General features: G+C 36.7%; 1 protein-coding gene across 1 annotated transcript in view; it reads right to left on the bottom strand.

Annotated features, from left to right (window-relative positions):
• Positions 1–21,190, bottom strand: part of USP3 (ubiquitin specific peptidase 3) — a 68,331-nt gene that overhangs the window by 43,742 nt on the left and 3,399 nt on the right. The window contains exon 2 of the mRNA XM_080934394.1: positions 2,054–2,114. Coding sequence (XP_080790520.1) covers positions 2,054–2,114 — 61 coding nt within the window. The remainder of the gene's footprint in view (positions 1–2,053; positions 2,115–21,190) is intronic.

Here is a 21,190-nt window from a genome sequence, read left to right on the forward strand (position 1 = left end):
TTTTAACTATTACACAAGGAACTAGTTTACCATATATGCCACAGATTCCAGCTAACAATCTCAAAATCTTAAAAACTAAGTAGAATGATGTTGTAAAAAACAGTAGAATGTTTATCTCAGATCTGCCGATACACCATTTTTTGAAACACTTGAGAAAAATATTCATTTAAGAGTTCCCTGTAGAGACAAATAATCTCAAGTTACTGAAAAAAATCAGTATTTTTGGCAACATCCATTAGAATTACATAAGAAATACCAAAATCAAAATCAGGCTGCTCTCCATATCTGTTTAATCTACCTAATCATAGTTCTCTGAAAGTCTGTTAAATTCCTAAACTTGAATTTACCCTTGATTAGAAAATCCACCTTCAGAGTCTAGAAATTTTCAACTTACTTTCCCAAAGCCCAGAGAATTGTTTATTGCTTCCTATTTGTCAAACACATTCCTCTCCCCCAGTTTTTTTCCCTTTTCAAAAATGTCCTGGGCTTCCCGCTGGCCTCCAACACTTAGATGTGAAGCACTATGTGACATCCTGAGGAGCCACATAACCCTTACTGCATTCTCAGTCTCACCTCTCAATACTAGGAGAGGCGTCTAACTCTTCAGTGCAGAATTTAAGTATTTCTATTTTTCTTTATTTTTTTTAATTATCTATACAAAGTATTTTCAAGTTCCCTGGATCCTAGAGATTTTGAAACCACAGCAGCCATAATTAAGATACACGGCATTTTCCAAAAGTACTCTTAAGTGTGCATGAGACAGATATTGAATCCCAATACTCAATGTGCAAGGTAACTGAACAACAAAAATGCTTTTTTTCATGTAATGAGGATTTAAAGTAAAAATGGGAAAATATTCCAAATAAATACAATATAGACTTAATTCTCTTAAATTTAGCCAATAGGTGACTACTAAAAGAAATTCAAAGTAGATCGTCTCTTCCTCCTCTTTTTGATTGGGCTTTGCTTGCTATAGTTTTGAGAGATACCATTTGTTAGTCTAGGCTGTCCTAGAACTCATGGCAATCCTCCTGCATGTTAGGGTTAAGGGTGTGAAAACACCATGTCAGCTCTCACAAGAGATGATTCCTAACTATCCTTGAGTTAGTGTTAGAATTAGTTATTGATATGTCTAAGTGATGGCATTTTGAAGCCAAAAATTGGAAAGAACTGCTGAGGACTAAAACAGAAGCTACTAAATCTAAATGAAAACCAAAACATTTGCTGTTTCAGTTTGGTTTGGATTTGAGGCAGGGTCTCATGAAAGCCAGGCTGGCCTAGAACACAGGCTGATTATAGCCAAGGATGATCTTAAACTTCCAGTCCCCCTGCCTCTACCTCCTGAAAGCTGGAAACACATGTACAACTACCACACTAAGTTTTATACAGTGCTGAGAACAGAACCCAGGGCTTTATTCATGCCAGGGAAGTACTCTACCAAATGAGCCACATCCCCAGACTCAGAAGGCACAATATTTTAATTTAATAATGAAATATTTGGTATATCTCAGACAGGATTAAATAACTACAACAGAGAAGTAATGCTCAAAGGTAATTCCATTATCTATAAATATTTACATTTTTTATCCGAGTAAAAGAATAAACAAGGCAGACAGCAAGTGAGACAAGATTGGTTCACGCTAATAATGCTGAAGTAATAAAAACACAGAATTCAACTATACTACTCTCAAGTGGGCTTAAATCCATTACTAAAATGATTTTTTTAAATGGCCAGTTGCTCAACTTTCGTTTCAAGATTTAAAAGTTTCCTTGTTTCATTTTCCCAACCAAATATTACTAGTAAGTTGTCTTAATCACCAAATTTTAATTCTACATAACAGCATAAAAGGATTCCCCCTAGAGTTTCCCTTGTCAAATCAGTCAAGTACTCAACCTGAAAGCACTGCAAAAAAAGGCATGCTATGATTAACAGAAGTAAGATGAACAAAAGTATGTCATTCTATAACTAAGAAAAGGTATTACATATACTTTTAATATAAAATTTTAGAGCATAATTTTAAAGTAGGTAATGAATAATAAATATATCACATACCTTCCACAGTGGACACTTGAACAAGTCAAACAGACCCAGGGGCTTTTGTTGGACCTGCACACTAATAAAAAGAAAAATACAACATAGCATTTGGATCGGGTTATTTCCCATCCCTGCCCCCCAACTTCTAATCATAGCTTATAATTCCATTATAAATCCCATGGCTGCACAGGTGCTTAATGAATACCAACACTGTCTACCCAAAGCTGTATCAAAAAGAGCTTAAATGCATGCCTGCGGTGTTGTGTGTCCTAGCTGACTAATTCAAATAGCCTAACCATAAATTAAACATATGTACAAGTGTTTCCTTTATTACTTACTCTCTTTTGAAGTCAACAGGTTAATAAGCTAGTTTCCCATTAAAAACATTTGGTAGGTTTTTCTCATCTTTAAGTATCTTTTAATCACATATTCTTGCCATTCAGGTAATAATATACAACTATATATAACAAATCTTCCTTTATTTAGTTAGAGGTATTTCCTAAAGTAAGTCACAGTTAAGACTAATCCTAATTTTCTAACAGCATTTTCTAATACAGTAAGTGAAATGCACAGAAATTCTTTGTGATGATGTCAGTAGGCCAATTGTTTTAAGAATTACAGCTGAGTAGGGAAACTAAAAATTGTTGATTACATTTTTTTGTTGTTGTTGTTGGGCTGTTAATGACTCAGTGATAGGACATTTGCCTAAAATGTTGGGAGTTCCTATGTTCAATTCCTAGGAACTCATCCCCCCCCCCCAAAAAAAAAAAAGTTTGGCATTTCCTCCTTCAATTACCCAAAAGTCCAATCTGTAATAATATAAATTTAACTCTCATTTTAAGAATAGAACCGGTCATAACATGAAAATTTACTTCATACAAGACCTTATTATGAAAGGAAGCTTCAATTTACAGATAGGTAACTAAGATGGACACATTTCCCACAGGAGCAGAACTTTTTCCAGACTCTTCCATAAGAAGCTGAAGCATATGCACATGTGAACACCACATAATCAGAGACTATTTAGAAAAACTTGAAAATATTAGACCAAAGGAACTTTTAAGCTAATATCCAAGAGAAGTGAGAAAACTGGAGTGTTGTGGACATTCACAAGGTTAAAGCTGAGAACTGATAAGAACTCTTTAATAGTCCTATAATTACACTTCAAGGTGGTGTCAAGACGAAAGAGCCATGTAGTGGATTTCTTATATGCTTGCACCTCACTGCACAGCAGGCTCTTGTGACATCTGAAAATCAGGTTCTTGTGTATCACTCAAGATTATAAAGCTTCATCAAACTGTATCACGCTGACCCACCCACCCCTTCAACAAAACACTCCATTTTTCTTGTATCCTCTCAGCCAGCCCTTAGACAACACTCTGAATGGAGGACAGTACTGGGAAGCCCCTTTCACTCTCTGCCCCTTCTGTTCCTGTTCTCAACTCAGACTCAAGCTCAAGTAGAACAGTCCATGTGTCCTGAAATGAAGAGTCTTGCTGTTCTCCTGAGGTAGCCAGGCTCAAGACATTATTAACAGCAACACACACTGGGATAGGCAAATAGACACAAGGGCTCCCACCTCTACCATGAATCAGACTCAGACCTTCAAACTAGAAGAAACTTCTTCCTTAGAATTCAGAAAGGTACTGGGTGGCAGTGAGTGGCACATGCCTTTAATCCCAGCACTCCAGGGGCAAAGGCAGGTGGATCTCTTGAGTTAGAGGCCAACGTGGTCTACGGAGCTAATTCCAGGACAGCCAGGGCAACACATCAAAAACCTGTCTCAAAAACCCAAAAAAAAAAAAAAAAAAAAAAAAAAAGATAAGAACTGGGTGACTAGATTCTAGCACTGGCTCTCCATCATTACCAGTGACAGAGTGAGGCCATCATGACTCTTTCGTATCTTCACTATAAAATGAAGAGTAAGTAATGACTAACATGCCCCCTAAAATCATAAAATTCTAACAGTGGGTATAAATAGGGTGGAAAACACTCACATCATCCTCATATAAAAAAATTCCGGTTCTTTCTACCTAATTTTTTAAAAAAGCTTAAACAAGGACTGGAGAGACTGGTCATCAAGTAAGAGAACCTGCTGCTCTTGCAGAGGACATAAATTGGGTTCCCAACACTGACATGGCAACTCATAACCACATTCTGACCTCCAAGAACACTAGGTATACATGGTGTCCAGCATTTAGGAAGGTTGAGCCAGGGAAGACTGTAAGGACTAAGCAGAGATCAAATCAGGGAGAAGCCCACATGTGAATACCTAAGTACAAGTGTGTAAACAAGCTAAACAAAGCAAATTCAGGCCTTATGAAACTCAACAGTTCCCCTTGCTGCTGTTTAGAAGGCTTGCTCAGCCACCATGTGAGAAGTCTGAAACATACTATAAGCCTAAACTGAAGAGATCACAGGAAATGACATCATACAAGTACAGGACAGCAATCGTTTATACAGAGACTTGAGTTAAGATGTTCTAGCCACAGATATGCTACCTGATGAAATCCTAGACAAGTTCTTTCTGACCCACAAAATTGTAAATTCAAAGCCCACAGTTATTTTTAATTACTAGGGTACAGTGACAAGATAGCCACCCAGAATGAAACATTTTCCCATCTGCCAAGCAGATCACCAGCATTGCTGGCACTCTTAGTTAAATGAGCAAGGATTTCCACCTAACAGGAACTGAGATAGTCTAAAGGCTCAACTACCTCTCTACAGAAAAGGCAGTGAAGGCTAAGACATGGCAGTCTATCTTGAACTAAGCTGCTTTACACTGGATAACTTTCTGTACTGATCATATTACAGAAACTCAAAAGCTCAAATTCATGTATGTTCCCAGCCCTAAGCCTGCATAATTCTTTCATGAATATAAATATCACTTCTAATGCCTCCCTGAATTACATTAAAAAACAAAACAAAAATACACCTCAGAAACAAATAGTAGGTCAAATCTTCAAAAATTTCAAAGCACTGTTCCTCTAGAATACCCTCCCTGTCATGTGTGAAGGTTCTTAAAAGGCACCTCTGGCGATTACAGGACTCCCCTTTCTCCTCATGAAAAGCTACACCTATGCTTAGATCCTCTTGCCTCTGGATTATGTTATATAATAACCATTCTGAGAAACCTCAGATTGGACTAAAGACTCTTGGAAACTTCTGAATAATTTTAAGAGTTGAAGATACCCACAGCATCTGTTTCTAATTCTGACTTCACCCCCAAGAGTTCTGATACTGTAACTTGATTCCCACCATACCCAGTAGTGCCTGATACCAGGCTTCCCCAGTATTAGGAGCCTCCATCCTAATCAGATCCCCAAGATTTCTGAGGAAGTATTGGATTTATCTCTTAAAATTCTTACCAGGAGACACAGTGATCTGAACTTTAGCACAGTGATTTGAACAAGGGAAAAGCCTTGATCAATGACCCCCCAACCCTACCAAAAGAACCCTTCCTTTTTATATAAAAGTATATGGAATAAAATAGGTTTCCTTCACAGGAATTTAATTATTACTTTATAGACTCCAAGCAAACATGCTAGAAACTTATATCTAACTATCCAATCATGGACTTTAGAGCTCACAATCAACTTTTTTTCTTTTTAATTCTGTAGTACTTCAACCTACAACAGTTGGTTCCAGAGCCTGCTTTTTCACCACTAGATGGGACATAGCTACTTCATATGAATATGTTAAGAATGTCATAAGAAACATGAACCATACAGCAAAGAACTTTTTTAAAAGCCTCGGTTTCTTCTACCTGAAAAATATATTAAAAGAATAAAATGACTGTCAAGAGCTAATGGCAAAGGATATTACATACACTGCAGTGAACATGCTCACATGTATAACGAATGAAAATATTTTTTCCTTTAGCTTATACTATTTAAAAGAATTGCAGTTGTAGTCAGGTATACACGTTTAGTACCAGCACTCAGAAGGCAGAGGCAGGTGAGTCTCTAAGTTTGAGGCTAGTCTGGTCTACAAATGAGTTCCAGGACATACACAGAGAGAAACCCTGTCCTGAAACAAAATTTTTTAAATTGCAGCTGAAAACTGCAATTTAAATTTTTCACAGAGAAATTTCTTTCTTTCTTCCTTTCTTTCTTTCTTTCTTTCTTTCTTTCTTTCTTTTTTTAGTACAGAATAGAGTTTATTCAGGTCATGGGGGGAGTTAAGAGGGTAGTAGAGGTAGAGAGAGAGAGAAGAAGAGAATAGAGAAGTAGAGGCAGGCCATGAGCACATGGAGAGACAGGGGGAAAGGGAATGGGGAGGGGGGAGGGGGAGAAAGAGACCAAGAAGTCAAGAGAGCAAGAAGGAGCAAGAGAGCCACAAAACCATAGAAAAATTTCTAACACATAGGTAGCCAACAAAAGACTCCCTATGCCTGACCTAAACTAAATTAATATTCAAAGCCACATTAAATAGTTTATTCCAAATTTGGCACAATTGTTAAAGCTTTCTTAATGTTATAATTAAAATCAGATATGTGTAGCATAATACTTTAGGAAAATAAAATACATATATAGAAGCACATTTTGAGAGATAATATAAAGAGGTTTAAACACCTTCATAAGATATTAATCATATAAAACATTTAAGTACTAAGGCTGGAGAGATGGCTCAGCTGCTAAGAGCACTTGCTGTTTCACTTGCAGAGGACAGGGCTTTGTTCCCAGCACCCACATGGTGGTTCATAACCATCCCTAACTCTAGTACCAGGGATCTAACACCCTCTTCTGGCACCAGGCATGCATGTGGTGTACAACATACACATAGGTAACCATTCATACTATGAACACACAAGGGCTGAAGGAACTCAAGTACCAGAACCACTGAAACACAGAAAACTCTAGAGGCATGTGGAACAGACACTAGATCTTGGCTCAGCAATCTAATCCACTGAATTATACCATGGTATCTATGCTGTTTTTAATGTGGGATATGTGTAGGTGTATACCCACCATATTCACTTGGGTATGTAGGTCTCTAATTTTTGTAAAGATTTGTGTGGGAATGTATATGTGCAGCAAGCACACACACCCCACATGTGTGAGGGACCCCATAGTGGTCAGAAGAGGGTACCAAATATCCTAAAGCTGGAGTTACAGGCAGTAGTGTTCCCTAACATAGTGCTGGGAACCAAATTCCAGTTCTCTGGAAGAGCACAAGCACTCTTAACCATTGAGCCATGTCTCCAGACCTTTCATCTAATTTTTTAGTATAGGGTCTCCACTAAACCTGTAGCTAGCCAATTTGGTTAAGGTGGTTAGTTAGTGAGCACCACAGACTTACTTTGCCTCAGGCCAACCCCAGTTCCTCAGTAATGTAACTTCAAATTAGCAGGGCCACACACAACTTTTATGCTGGTGTTAAACTCAGAGCCTCATGACTGTGTGACAGGCACCTTACCTTCTGAGCCATCTCTCCAGCCTGGTAACTATTCTTAATGCACTGTTAATACACATTATCAGTATGTGAACAAATGGAAATGTCAAAGTTCAGACTAAAAATATGATAAAGTGTTTCTTTTTTTTGGTTGAGACAGGGTCTTCTGGCAGGCCTCTTATTTCAGACCTCCTGCAGCAGCCTTCCTACAGGTTGAAACTGAAAGCATGAGCTACTACACTTAGCTTCTTAATATGACCTGTACTATATTTCAACATCTATTAGATGGGGTTATAGGTCAAGTCATATCAAAATGATTTTAATTTCTAACTAATTTTAGCAAATAAGTGAAGAGGAATGATTTCAAGTCACACAGATTTAAGATACAGTTACCAACTTTTCTGAGCCAGTAGCTTTAACTTCTACCCTAGACAGTCCAGCTTTTTCTTATCTATCTGAGTCTCCTTTAAGAGTAACTTCCTCAGGGCCATTAGATAGTTGACACTGTGTTCTGACCCACATTCAAGCCTTTCCATGTCAGGGCATACACAGAAAACTGTAAGACTGTGTGGTTCATACACAGAAACTGAAGGCTTCTCAGAGGCAGAGGTAATCCGAGGAACCTAATGTAAATTAAAAAGTCTCACCAAACAGCTGGCCTTCTGGGGTCTGGTGGGGTGAAACAGCACTGATAAGAATGTGTGTGGGAACAGTCCACTTCTCAACATGAACCTTGACCCAAAACATATGAGTAATTATTTCTTAACCAAGAATGTTCCCAAGGCAACTTCCAACTGATTTCAAGGCTTTCCAGTCAGAAAAATAATTCCAACAAAGCATTTCACTTCAATAGCCTTGACTATTTTCAGTAAAACCACAGGAAATGAAAACAGGATATATAACTACCTTTATATTATTATAAAATCTTTTATACATTAGTACTCACACAAAGAGTTAATGTTTATTCATCCCCAAGGTGCCTAATAATAGTAATAACAACAAGAACAGTGTGTACAAAGCTGTTAGTTTGTAGCATTATTATTAACTACAAAATACTCTAGACAACATACATTTTCACACATGGAAGACCAGCTGCAATTCACTGTAACAAACTCACAAATGGAATACACTAGAAAGTGATAGATCAATAGACAGAGAAACAAGCAGATGAATGACAGGGAAGTGCAGAGAACAAAAAAGATGGGGAATAAAAAAATGGCTCAGCCAATAAAATGTTCTTCCCTTAAGCATGAAGATTTGAATTTTAACACCAGAACCTACATTTTAAAAATCTAGGCATAGCCAGGTGGTGGTGGTGGTGCACACCTTTAATACCAACACTAGAGAGGCAGAGGCAGGTGGATCTCTTAGTTTGAGGCCAGCTGGTCTACAGAGCTAGTTCCAGGACAGCCAGGGCTACAAAAAGAAGCTTGTCTCCCCCCCCCCAAAAAAAAAACCCCAGATAACAACAACAAATTGGAGCTGGACATGAAGGAGTCTGCTCCAAGTCTTGTAATCTTGGCACTGGGGAGGAGGAGGCAGAACTAGGAGGTCTCTGGAACTCACTGGCCAGCCAATCCAGATGAATCATTGAGCTCATTAAGAAAGATCAGGTCTCATAATATTAGGTGGGCTGCCAAAATTGTTGATCAGGTTTAACCTGATGATCTAAATTCAATCCCTGGAATCCCCAGTGAAAGGAGAAAAAAATGACCTCCAAAAATTATTCTGTGACCTACAGAAAAAAATAATAAATAATGTAATTAAAATATAAGGTGGAAAGTATTAGAGGAAAACACTTAACACTGACCTCACTTCCACACACAAAAAAGCACAGACACATATATACATAAACACACACACACCCCACACACAGAAGAAAAAGGAAAATACTTCTATAAACATGGACTGATATACAAAATACAATGTTAAATAATAAAAAGCAAAAATACACAGAAAGTATATAGTTTGCTGGCTGGCCTGGCTGACAATTCTTACTTAGAACAGCTTTTTGTAAAATTTTAACCTTTAAAACAATGTTAATGTTCTAGGTACTCAAAATATGAAATAAAAGCAGCAAAGATCAGGTGGAAGATCTAAAACAAAATCAAATACACACAAATGAGCCAAACTATTATTTCAATTACATGTATGGAAGGGGAAGGATGACTAATTCCAACTTTGAACATACTGCTTTATTTATTGCTCATGTACAAACAAAATCAAACATGAGTAACTGCTGAACTCTGGTTACCAGAATACCTTTTGGAATGGTATGGGCTAGCAATTCCAGAACTACTTTCTCTGATTATAGAATTAAGCAAGTGAATATACATGCTATAGGCAATGAGAACCAGATTCTCAGTATTGAACATATGCAGCAAATATGGAAGGGACAGAGGTCAATCTATGGTGCTCAAAGAAATCATGTTCATACAAATACACACAAATACAAACATATACAACAATGGTAGTAAGCATACCTATTCCTACTTCTTACTTAGATCTTTCTGATGAGAGATCTTAGTTTATAAACATTACTCCCAACCAAAACAAATGAGGGCTTCTTTAAGAAATGACTGATACCAAGACTGTGGTAAGCTGGATATAAAGCATGCATGAAACATTTTGTGGTAGCAAAAGGAAAAGGTCCAAAAGAACACATCAAAATTACAGATTAAGAAGGCTTCATATGGCCAATCTAAGACAAGTTGAATTTCAAAATAAATAATGGTAACAGTATCACCAAATAAATAAGAATCTGGAGCTGGAGAGATGGCTTAGCAGTTGAGAGCACTGCCTGCTCTTCCAGAGGTCCTGAGTTCCGTACCCAGGGGTCACATCATAGTCACTTATGATGGGATCTGATGCCCTCTTCTGGTGTGTCTGAAGACAGCTGCAGTGTACTCATATACATTAAATAAATAAATTTTAAAAAATAAATGATAGTCTATGCCTGTGCTATATGTGTAAGTAAATGCATAACCCAGTAGGAAAAAAGAAGAACTCTTCCTTACAGAATACTGAGCAACACATGTGGAAGAATTAGCTGGAAACTAACATCTGAGACCATACTAGTGATGACAAGTCAAGTCAAGACCAATTAGTGAGCCAAACACGTGGCACATACACATAATACCATGGACTGATTGTGTGTGTGTGTGTGTGTATGCATGCTATCGAAGGAATTAAAATGCAGCCTAGGTGACTAAAATCCTGACCATTCATTCATTCTTCCATTCATTTCTTTCTGTCTTATTTATTCATACTTAGATCTCAGCAGAAAGATCTAAGTAATAATTTATTTACATTTATTTATAAAAGTGCCAGCAAAGTGGTTCAGTGGATAAAGAGGGTAAATCTTGTGCTCGCTTCGGCAGCACATATACTAAAGAGGGTGAATCTTCTGATGTCCACACATGTATTATGTATGTGTGTGTGTGTTAGTGCTACCAGTATGTCCATGGGCATAAGGCTATCTACAGGAGCACAGGTAGTCACCTCAGAGGATGCATCCCTTTAAGAAAATTGAGTTCCCTCCTCCAGCAGCCTTTAGTTGCCAAGAACAACTCCTCTGCTAGTGGTTGGTCTTTATGAGCCCCTCACCTACCATGCTGGTATTTTGGCAGGCTTGATCTTGTACAAGTCCTACACATGTACTCATAACTGTGAATAAATCTAATCGTGTGTGTGCATGTGTGTGTGTGTGTGTGTGTGTGTGTCTGTGTGTGTGTATAGTTCAAAAAAGATTGGTGAATCCCAGTAGTATGCTACTTGCCTAGCATGAGCACGTAGTACTTGCTACATATGGTAGCAAGTATCTCTACTATATCTATCTAGAATAGAGTGTCAAAATTAGTGGTATTTTATAAGATGGGTAAACTGGAGTTCTTCAAAAAAGTGTAAAAAAAACTACTCCATAGGAAAGAGGTATAGTTACAACAACTACAAGTAACACATGATCCTGGGTTTTATCTCGGGTAATAGGAAGGCAGAACGTAGAACTAGCAATGGAAAGCACGAATTCGGACAACTAAAGAAATCTGGGTACAAAATGTATATTATACTACTATTAAATGTCTTAATGTTGACCTATGCTTACTGCAAAGAGAGTCCTTGTACTTATTTTTTAAAACTATGATAATGGAACATTATGTATACAAATTACTCAGGGGTCAGAAGGAAATTGCTTTTCTATTCAAAGACCTTTGGTTTTACTAATCAACAACTATATATATGTGTGTGTGTGTGTGTGTGTGTGTGTGTGTGTGTGTGTGTGTGTGCACTACTTTTCTGAAAACATGATTTTTTTTTTTATTTTATGTATGAGTGCTCGGCTGAATGTATACCTACATGCCAGAAAGAGGCATCAGAATCCTTTATAGATGGTCTTGAGCCACCATGTGGGTGTTGGAGATTGAAGTCAGAACTTCTAGAAGAGCATCCAGTGCTCTTAGCCACTGAGCCATCTCTCCAGTCCCATGAATTATTTTTTAAGGGGTAAAACAGTCATATCAACTCATAAACTTTCCCAAATCATATTTTAATTAAAAAATTGTCAAGACTCAGAATGCTTGTCTAGTGTGTGCAAGAGCCTGAGTCAGATTCCAACCACTGTAGGGAGAGGATGGAGGATGGGCACTAAATTCTATTACAAAGCATAAAATTTAAATAGCAGTTCATCACTTGGGATCAGGCCACCTACTCAATTCCTATTGCTTTTACACTAATTTGTCCTTCTCTACTACAACAAATGTAATTTCAAAGCTGGCCAAATTTTACCATCTATATGCTAACGGATCCAGATACCTACAGAGCTGGAAAAGAGGGCATCTGGTCCTGGTGACTCCCACACATCTCGGCAAACTGATCCATAAGGCTCATTGCCCAAATGGCTCAAGTATTTTACTCTATTTTTAAGAGGACATCTAAAATCAGTTTTCAACATTATATAAAATAAAATAATGTATAAAGTCATTCTCAAAACTGTAACATGCTAAACATTCCTATTATTATTCTTTCTATGACAAACAGATTTGTTTAAACCTGTTCTGGGAAGCAAAATCTCTCAGGTTGTTTCTACTTTGCAGTCTTCAACTTAAATCTTGCACTGTGTCTCTACCTAAATGGAAACGAATAACCATTAAGCCACAATAGGATCACTTCTCAGCCTTTTGGCTAAGATCGAGCCAAAACGGATCATTAAATCACAATCAGAATAGGACACTTTCCAGTCTGGGAAACCAGACACAAATAGCAACAAATTACTAAGAGTTTAATATTGTTTCAAAAATAACTTCCCCTAGAAGCTGATTATATAGAGAATGAAAACAAAAGCCATGAATCACTTAAAAAATCTAGTGTGAATACATATTTTCATGTATTTATAGCCAGATCTAATGCAAAATTCTATGCCTCTGCCAACAATCTAAGCAAGCAAATATACAGTTAAAAAGATATGATATTTTAACAGAAATAAGTCAATATAAGTACTATATATTATTTTTCTTTTTTAAATTAATTTATTTATTATATAAGTGCACTGTAGCTGTCTTCAGACACACTAGAAGAGGGCATCAGATCTCACTACAGATGGTTATGAACCACCATGAGGTTGCTGGGAATTGAACTCAGAACCTCTGGAAGGTTAAAAGCAGTCAGTGCTCTTAACCTCTGAGCCAACTATCCAGACTCCAAGATCTACACACCTCTTAGTGTAAACTTTCTTCAGAGAACTAGTTTAACATCCACATTTTACATTTCTTTCTAGTTTCTTTTGATTTTGTAATAAAGGTTAGTACTAAAGCACAAAGTGGAAAAAATTCCCATACTAACATTTACTGCTAGCTAGAATGGGAAATTTTATTCTTTTTAAACTAATGAGACTGTCAATGAAAAAATAGAAAAAAATACAAATTGGGCATGTATTTATTTAAATAATCCTGAATGGGACTTACAACATTCCATCTTTTTTGTAAAGATTTGTATTTTTAATTATTTGAATATATCTGTGCTCTTGAGAATTCAGGTATCTTCAGAGCCCAGAAGAGGGCATCAGATCCCCTAGAGCTGGAGATTCTGGCTGGTGTGAGTCCTGTGAAGTGGGCTAAGAAAATGTGGGTCCTTAGAGTGATCTCTTCAGTCCCCCAAATTCTATTAAATTGTCACCTGCAAACTCCACAAGTATTAACTACTTTATTTTTTAATAGCTATTATTACTTAAAAAACAAAGGTTGGACTTTTTTATTTTTGAAATTTAATGATTTAAATTTAAGAGATACAATTTCAAATCTGACAATCTTCCAAAACATATACCATAAAATATTTTTAGACTAAAAAATATTTTTAATGAGGCTATAAAACAATCTAACAAAAATACTGAAAAATCAGTAAATCAAAACAATGAATTTAAGCCTGTAGGACTAATTTTGCATAATGAATGTTGAGCTTGAATAGCTCCTACACACACAAGAGAGGCAGGCTTGATCTGTTAGTTATATTACAATTCCCTAAGAAATGCTGATGTAGGGCCCAGTGGTAGTATTTATTATTGCAGGCCTTTAATCCTAGCACTCAGGGAAGCAGAGGCAGGCAGATTTCTGAGTTCAAGGCCAGCCTAGTTGACAGAACAGGACAACAAGGGCCACACAGAGAAACCCTGTCTCAAAAAACAACAACAAAGCTGATGTAGCTCACTGTTAGTAGCCAGAATAACCCACATGAAGACTTAACTTGAATTAAATCAAATTTCAACTAAATCCAAACTTTATTACATGAAAGTAAAATTTAAGATTCTTTTATCAATAATAATGTTGCTCTATGGTCTCCGTGTAATTTACTTTTTAAAAAACTCTATTTTGTGTGTATAGGTGTTTTACCTGCCTGTTTATCTGTGCATCATATGTATGTCTGCTGCCTGGGGATGACAGAAGAGGGCATCAGATTCCCTGGAGGAGTTAGGAACAGTTAAGAGCTGCCTGTGGATGCTGGAGTCAAACCAAGATCCTCTGGAAGAATAGCCAATGTCTCACCTGAGCCATCTCTTCAGCTCCCTATATAGTTCTTTTCTAAGCACCTAGTATACTAAAAGATTTTTGTAGCATATCTATGACTATAGAGAGACATTTTATCATAGAAATTTGTTTCCTAAAAAAAAATTTATTTTTCTCTTCAAAAACTTATCAAAGCATTAACATCCAAGCCAGATGTGATGACTCACACCTGTACTTCTAGCTATTTGGGAGGCTGAGGCAGGAGGACTGCCACAGATCAAGGCCAGATAATAAGTCAAAAAGGAAACCTCGGGTTAGTCAACAAAAACAAGGACTTAAAGAAGCTTAACAGTGTACTACCTTAAAATTAGTTGTATTAAATCTACAAAAATATAGTAGTCTCTTCTTAAGGATGAGAAAAGAGTAGAACAGCAGTCCTAAAAGCTAGTCTTGAGGGCAGGTCAAAGATAAAAAGGCAAAGAGATTTCTACCAGGAAGATTATCTTTAATCCAGCTAGAATAAAGAAAAAACAAGATACAGTATCTACTCAAGAATGGAAAACATCACTGATAGTGCTACTCAATCCTAAAGCAGATAAAATCCAGCTCCAGTTCAAAATACTATCTTTTAAAAGATATGCACTGGTTTACCTTAAAAACAAACACCTAATTCCCTTACAATTAAGTTAGTTACAATTTATTGTGACCTATTCAGCTAACACAGCTAAAGACAAGTGCAAATTTATTTTGTAATGTCCAAGTTTAATTTTCTTTTCTTTCCCTTTTTTCCCCCCTTTCTTTTTTTAAGAAAGAATTTCTTTATGTAGCCCTGGTTGTCCTGGAACTCTCTATATAGTCCAAGCTGGCCTGAAACTCAAAGCAATCAGCTTCCTAAGTTCTGGGATAAAAGACATACACTTTTCAAAATCTGAAACTGCTTTCCTGAGCTCACATGAATTTTACCCATCTTTAAACACACACACACACACACACACACACACACACACACACACACACACACGAGGAATCTGTCTTAAGAACTGCAATCTAAAAGCTATAATTAACTTTTATAAAAAATACACCTGGAAAAATCTTAGAATATAACTAAATATAATAAACATGTTACCTAAAAGATTTCAGGTTACCTCTAAATTACCAGAGACAGAAGCAAAATTCCACAGCTTCAGAAATCTCTCCCTCTTCTACAGAACACAAACCCCTGACTAGCAATAATCTCCAGTACTAGAAACAAAATGAAACCAGCAAGGGAACAAGAACTCAATTGAAGTACATGTTTTTCAACAACCAGAAACTTGCTGCATTTTTCTATACCTATATTGAAGGGTTATTATATGTGCATGCTGAATTTCAGTCTACAAAACAAATATAATAAAATAGAGCTGAGAATAAGGAAGATGACTTTCAAGGCTATTTTGTTCCCATTTACAAAGACTATTCTTTGTGCCCATTTGCCAGCACTTTAATCAGTAAATTGGATGATGGAAGTAAAATACCAAATTTTAAAATTAGTGATTTTTAAGATGTGGAATTTTAAAACATATTCTCATAGCAAAAATCTTCCAAGGAACTCATCCAAGCATGTTTCCAAACCCTTTAAATTCCTTAAATTACTAAGCATTAAGTTTCTAAAGGACAAAATAAAGACTCTCAAGAAGACAAGTTAAAAGTTTGAGTGGTTGAGTTTAAGCTTTGGACTATCTTTTAATATTCTAGAACATCTTAAGCAACTCCTAACCTCTGTCTCAGTTTCACAATCTATAAATCAAGAAAAACTACAAAGATAGGTAGTTAATTAAATTAGTCAGGATTAAATGTTAGCAAACTGCTTTGAAGTTACCTTATATTGTTCTCAGTTTTCCTCCTAATCAGTAAAACTAGTAGAAGAGAAAACATCTGGAATTACTACAGATAATAACAACTGCAGACTCATAGTAGTTTTAAAGGATGGTTTATGTTTACAAGTTTCTAAGCCAAAGTTCATTCAACAATGCCACTGATTTCAAGGTAAGACTGCAATGAACAGTTTTCTGGTGAATACCTTTTGAGCCTCAATGATATCTATTCTTACCTACATTCCTAAAACAGACTGGTATATAAAAAGCTCAGAGCATCTTGAGAGGTCTTGGCACAAGACAAATCCAGGTAAGATGAACAAGCTGTTACTGTAGTTGATATTATTCTCAGCATTCTCAACTGCCAATCATCACAAGCACACCCTCCAAGTACCAGCCCCCACTGAGAATCTATCAAAGTACTTCCTCCTCAGCCATCTGTCCAGGAAAGCGCTATGAAAACACCTAGAGCATTTGCTTTCCTACCTAAAAGGATATGAATAAACCAAACACTGACAGACTGCACAGCACACATTCTTTACTGCAAAGCTTCCTACTAAATCCCTTCTCAAGCCTGGGTTGAACACAAAACATTTATAGAAGTTTGAAACTACACCTTAACCAAAGACTGTTTCCCCCCAATAGAGATAATGTTAGGCAAGAAGGAAGTGCTCAAAAAGAAAAAAGATTCACATGTAAATTATTCCAACAGAAGAGGACTCAAAATTTAAGACAGGAATTTAAATTACTCACTTAGTTACTAACTACTCTTTATTTTGCTTACAGATACTATAAAGTTATTAGCATCTCCACATCTAGTTTGAAAGAGCACAATCAAATATTTCATATTTCAGTGCGAAGAAAACTGCATAAATTCCAAGGAGGAGGCCTGCAATTGGTTCAGCAGGCAAAGGCACATACCACCAAGCCTGTAAGTTATCTTCTAATAGATAGTACTTCAAACACACACACTCTCACTCTCTCTCTCTCTCTCTCTCTCTCTCTCTCTCTCTCTCTCTCTCTCTCTCTCTCTCAAGTATTAAAGAAATTTCAATGAGGAAAAGTAGAATGTTATAAAATTTTACTGTTAATAGTATCAATGTAAAGAATGGTTATAATTATCTTGAGGGTAAATGAGTTCCAGGAAAACAAAGAGTTCTAATTTCCCCCTCAGCCCAACCGTTCCTTCAGCTTAGGCCATGCAGGATGTTCTTTATATACTCAGTATATTGCTTGGAAAATAACATCTGATCACAAAAGAAACAGCCCTGGCTCAACCCTTCAGCTTCAGCCTTGTCAAACAGAGCTCATGGACAGTTCCAGGGCTTTCAAATTCAAAACTAATCACTTAGAGGCTATAGGAACAGGCTGAGCTGAGGTTGGGTGGGGAAGAACACTGCCAGCATAACTAGAAAGACAACTCCACTGGCATAGGTTTTATTAATATTACTAAGAGATAGTTCAAATTCTTCAAAAAGTACACAAGTATAGAACAAAGTTCAAATACTAATATTCAAATCAGTATGAATATCACCTGCCTATTGACTTAAATAACCCTACACATTGACAACTAATTTTCTATATGCCTACACTGCCTAAAGACTACAAATTCTGTACTAACAAGGTCATGAATGGTCACCTTCCTACAATCTTCTTACAAGGGGCGGCTTGGGAAAGCATTCTGGGGAATAAACTCACTTCATCTGCATTTATTCTCAAAATGAAGTCAGAGATCATTTTATATCTATGTGGGAAAAAAACTTCATTAAGCAAGTATTTATTGAGTACAGACTGTGGTGGATATTTAAGTAAACACGGCACAGAATGATATTTAAGTAATTAATATATCAAACCACAGTAAACTGATCCTATTTAGAAAATTTAGTCCAAGGAACAAACTAGTCTTCTTTAAATGTAGACTGAGAGAAATAGGATAGAAAATAACCCATCATTCCATCAAGGTGACTTCTTACCTTTATCACAAACTGATCAGTACATTATAAATTTATTACCATGGACAAAAGGACCAGCCAGCACCTCATCCTACTAAAAAGGATTTTTAAAAAATAAAATAGACAGGTTTATCTCCAACAACCCTTCCAAACACAAACTGCAGATCAATCCAATCATTCCTTTTTCTTGAATATATTGATTTAGGGGTGAATGTCCTGGAAATTTAGAGGCTCCCTCAACTCTTTGAAGAATTAATCAAGAAAAGTTCACATGACTTCCAGACTATAACATAGCTCCAAATCAACAGCACTTTAAACCCCTAAACTCTAGGTATTTGGCTTTCTTCAGCTTAAAAACAGAACTATTCAGGATATATTTTCAAGCACTTTATGTTTTATCCCTGTCTTTTGTCACTAGTTAACTTTCCACCTACAAAAATAAGAAATGCGCAAGCCTCCAGCTCCTGAAAATAACATCTGGTGTGTACATAGAACACAAGGCTTGAGAGAGAGGCCCATTTCACTTTTTAAACTTTTGTAATTTAAAACTAGAATGCTCTTAGCCACAATTAGGCAGGCATAAATCAGCTTTTACCTTATTAGGAGAGTTTTATTTTCAGCATTTACTTTAAACTACTATCTGGAGTTGTCTTCTAAACATGAGTTCCAACTCTCTACCTAGACTAGACCTACTTCTTTGAGAGCAAGGGACCACTAGATGCCATGATCTATTTCTCAGTTAATGTGTTTCAAACTTCAAGTATTTACAAATGACTTCCTGTTGCCAGCTTCATAAATTTCTCTAATCTTGTAATGTGAGTTTGATAAGAGCAGGTGTCCCTAACCCTTCTACCTATGAGATCTCAAAGGAGGATCTTTAACCCTAAGACTTCAGGGGTCCCTTTTCAGTGGACCCAGAAGGTCGAAGGTATTTCCATGAATGATATTAAGATAGAGAGAAAAAGATATTACTATACTGTTTTGTTTAGTTTTGTTGTTGTTCTGTTTTGCTTTTTGTTTTTCAAGACAGGGTCTCACTCTGTAGCCCTGGCTGTACTGGAATTTGCTCTGTAGATCAGACCAGCCTTCAATTCCACAGAGATTCACCTGCCTCTGCCTCCCAAGTGCTGGGACTAAAGGCATCTGCCACTACCACCAGCTCTATTTTATCTGACTGTTTCCTTTCAATCTCTCAAGTGTACAAAGTGGAGTTTTCTACATAATATGTGAAGTTTGATATCTGAAGAGACTGCAATGAGAAGCAGATGTGACAATCCAGTCTTTACAAAAACATGACTGGGTGGTGGTGGTGGCAAGCACCTTTAATCCCAGAACTCAGGGAGTAGAGGCAGGTGAATTTCTGTGAGTTCAAGACCAGTGTGGTTTACACAATGAGTTAGTTCCAAGACAGTCAAGGCCACACTGGGGGAAAAAAAAAAGTTACAAAAACATAAACTTAAAAAGTTGCTTTCCTCATTCAATTTTGAACATTTTTCACATAAATTATTATTTCTGTTTAAGTATCAGATTTATTATTACTCACAATTAAATCAGAAAATGTTTAGTTATAACTTCTAATATGATATTAATATATATAAGTCACGCAAATACCCAGGATTCTGAAAAATGTTCAGATTATAAAAAGGTCTTACAAACAAAAGTTGTATGAAGTCTGTAGCATACAACTATATAACCTAACACACAGTACCCTCCATGGCTAAGTAGCACTAGTTAGTTCTGAAATATCATTACTCTTACCCCCTAATCTTGCTGAGCTCTGTATCTCCTTGTAAAACAATTCATCATCAAGCCAATGTGTTTGGGCTCCATTTAATGGGCTTAGACATTTAATTTTCAGAGCCCTATTATGTACTAGTCCGTGATACCATAAATTAGACACTAGAAAGCAGTAGTTTCTCAAACTTTCACACATATACAATCTTGTTCATCCTAACAGAGACTTGTGAAGTAAATTCAAAGCACTGTTCTTTTTCCAGATAAAATCATGAAACTCACACTCAAGAAAACAGGAGTGCTGGTCTAAGGAGGTGGTGCTTGCTAGAGTCAGTGCTGCTGGTTTTTTGCAATCTGCCTCACTGTCTCACTGGGGTATAATTGCATACTCCCAATGAAAATAAGGCAGGGGCATTACTTTTATTGTCCAGGTGCCAAAATAGGGATTTTCTCCCTCCTCAGTAAGAATGAGGCTCAATACCAGTCAGAGCATTACTTCAACTCACTAGCTACCCTTCAAGTCTCCTACCATAAATAAATAAACAAATAAATAAATAAATACTGGAATGTTGAGAAAAAGAAAAAAGCCAGAATACATAACACTCCAAGATGATGAGTTAGTTAAGGGATCACAGATTTACCAATCATTTAATTACTGAAACTACAGACAGGCAAGAACAAGATCAAACTTAATACAACATTGGATTGTACCAACGAAGGGATGCCAACAGGTATAAATGGGAGGCCATTATGAAATAAGCCTGAGACAGAAAAAAACACCCACAGAGTTGTGAAACTAGCTTTATCGGTCCTACAAATGCAAGTGATTAGACCCATTAGTGTCAGAGGCAACCATTTGCTGCACGTTGTAAAGAAATCACCCTTCCATTACTAATTCGTTCTTGTTTTGAGCACAAGTCTCCCAGTTATGCTCCATTTTAATGTGTTGAAATCCTCAAGAGGCTATATTCACTGCATCTCTTTCCCCCAAGTGGACTCCCTAACTGATGGAGGCAAGCCTGACTCACAACAGGATATCTACCACTTGCATAATTCTTGTCTTTTTTAGATGCATGTGTACAATGAAGCCATTTCTAAGTATGATGTAAGATTTTTACATAGAAAAAAAATAGACACACACCTCTGAATCCCTGTAGTTGACAAAGACGAACAAGAAGTGCCCCATTCCTTTTGAAATGCAAGCTTTTCCTAGTGGGAGGGTGTGTGTGT

The sequence above is a fragment of the Micromys minutus genome (assembly GCF_963924665.1).
Source record: "Micromys minutus genome assembly, chromosome: 21".
Taxonomy (NCBI): Eukaryota; Metazoa; Chordata; class Mammalia; order Rodentia; family Muridae; genus Micromys; species Micromys minutus.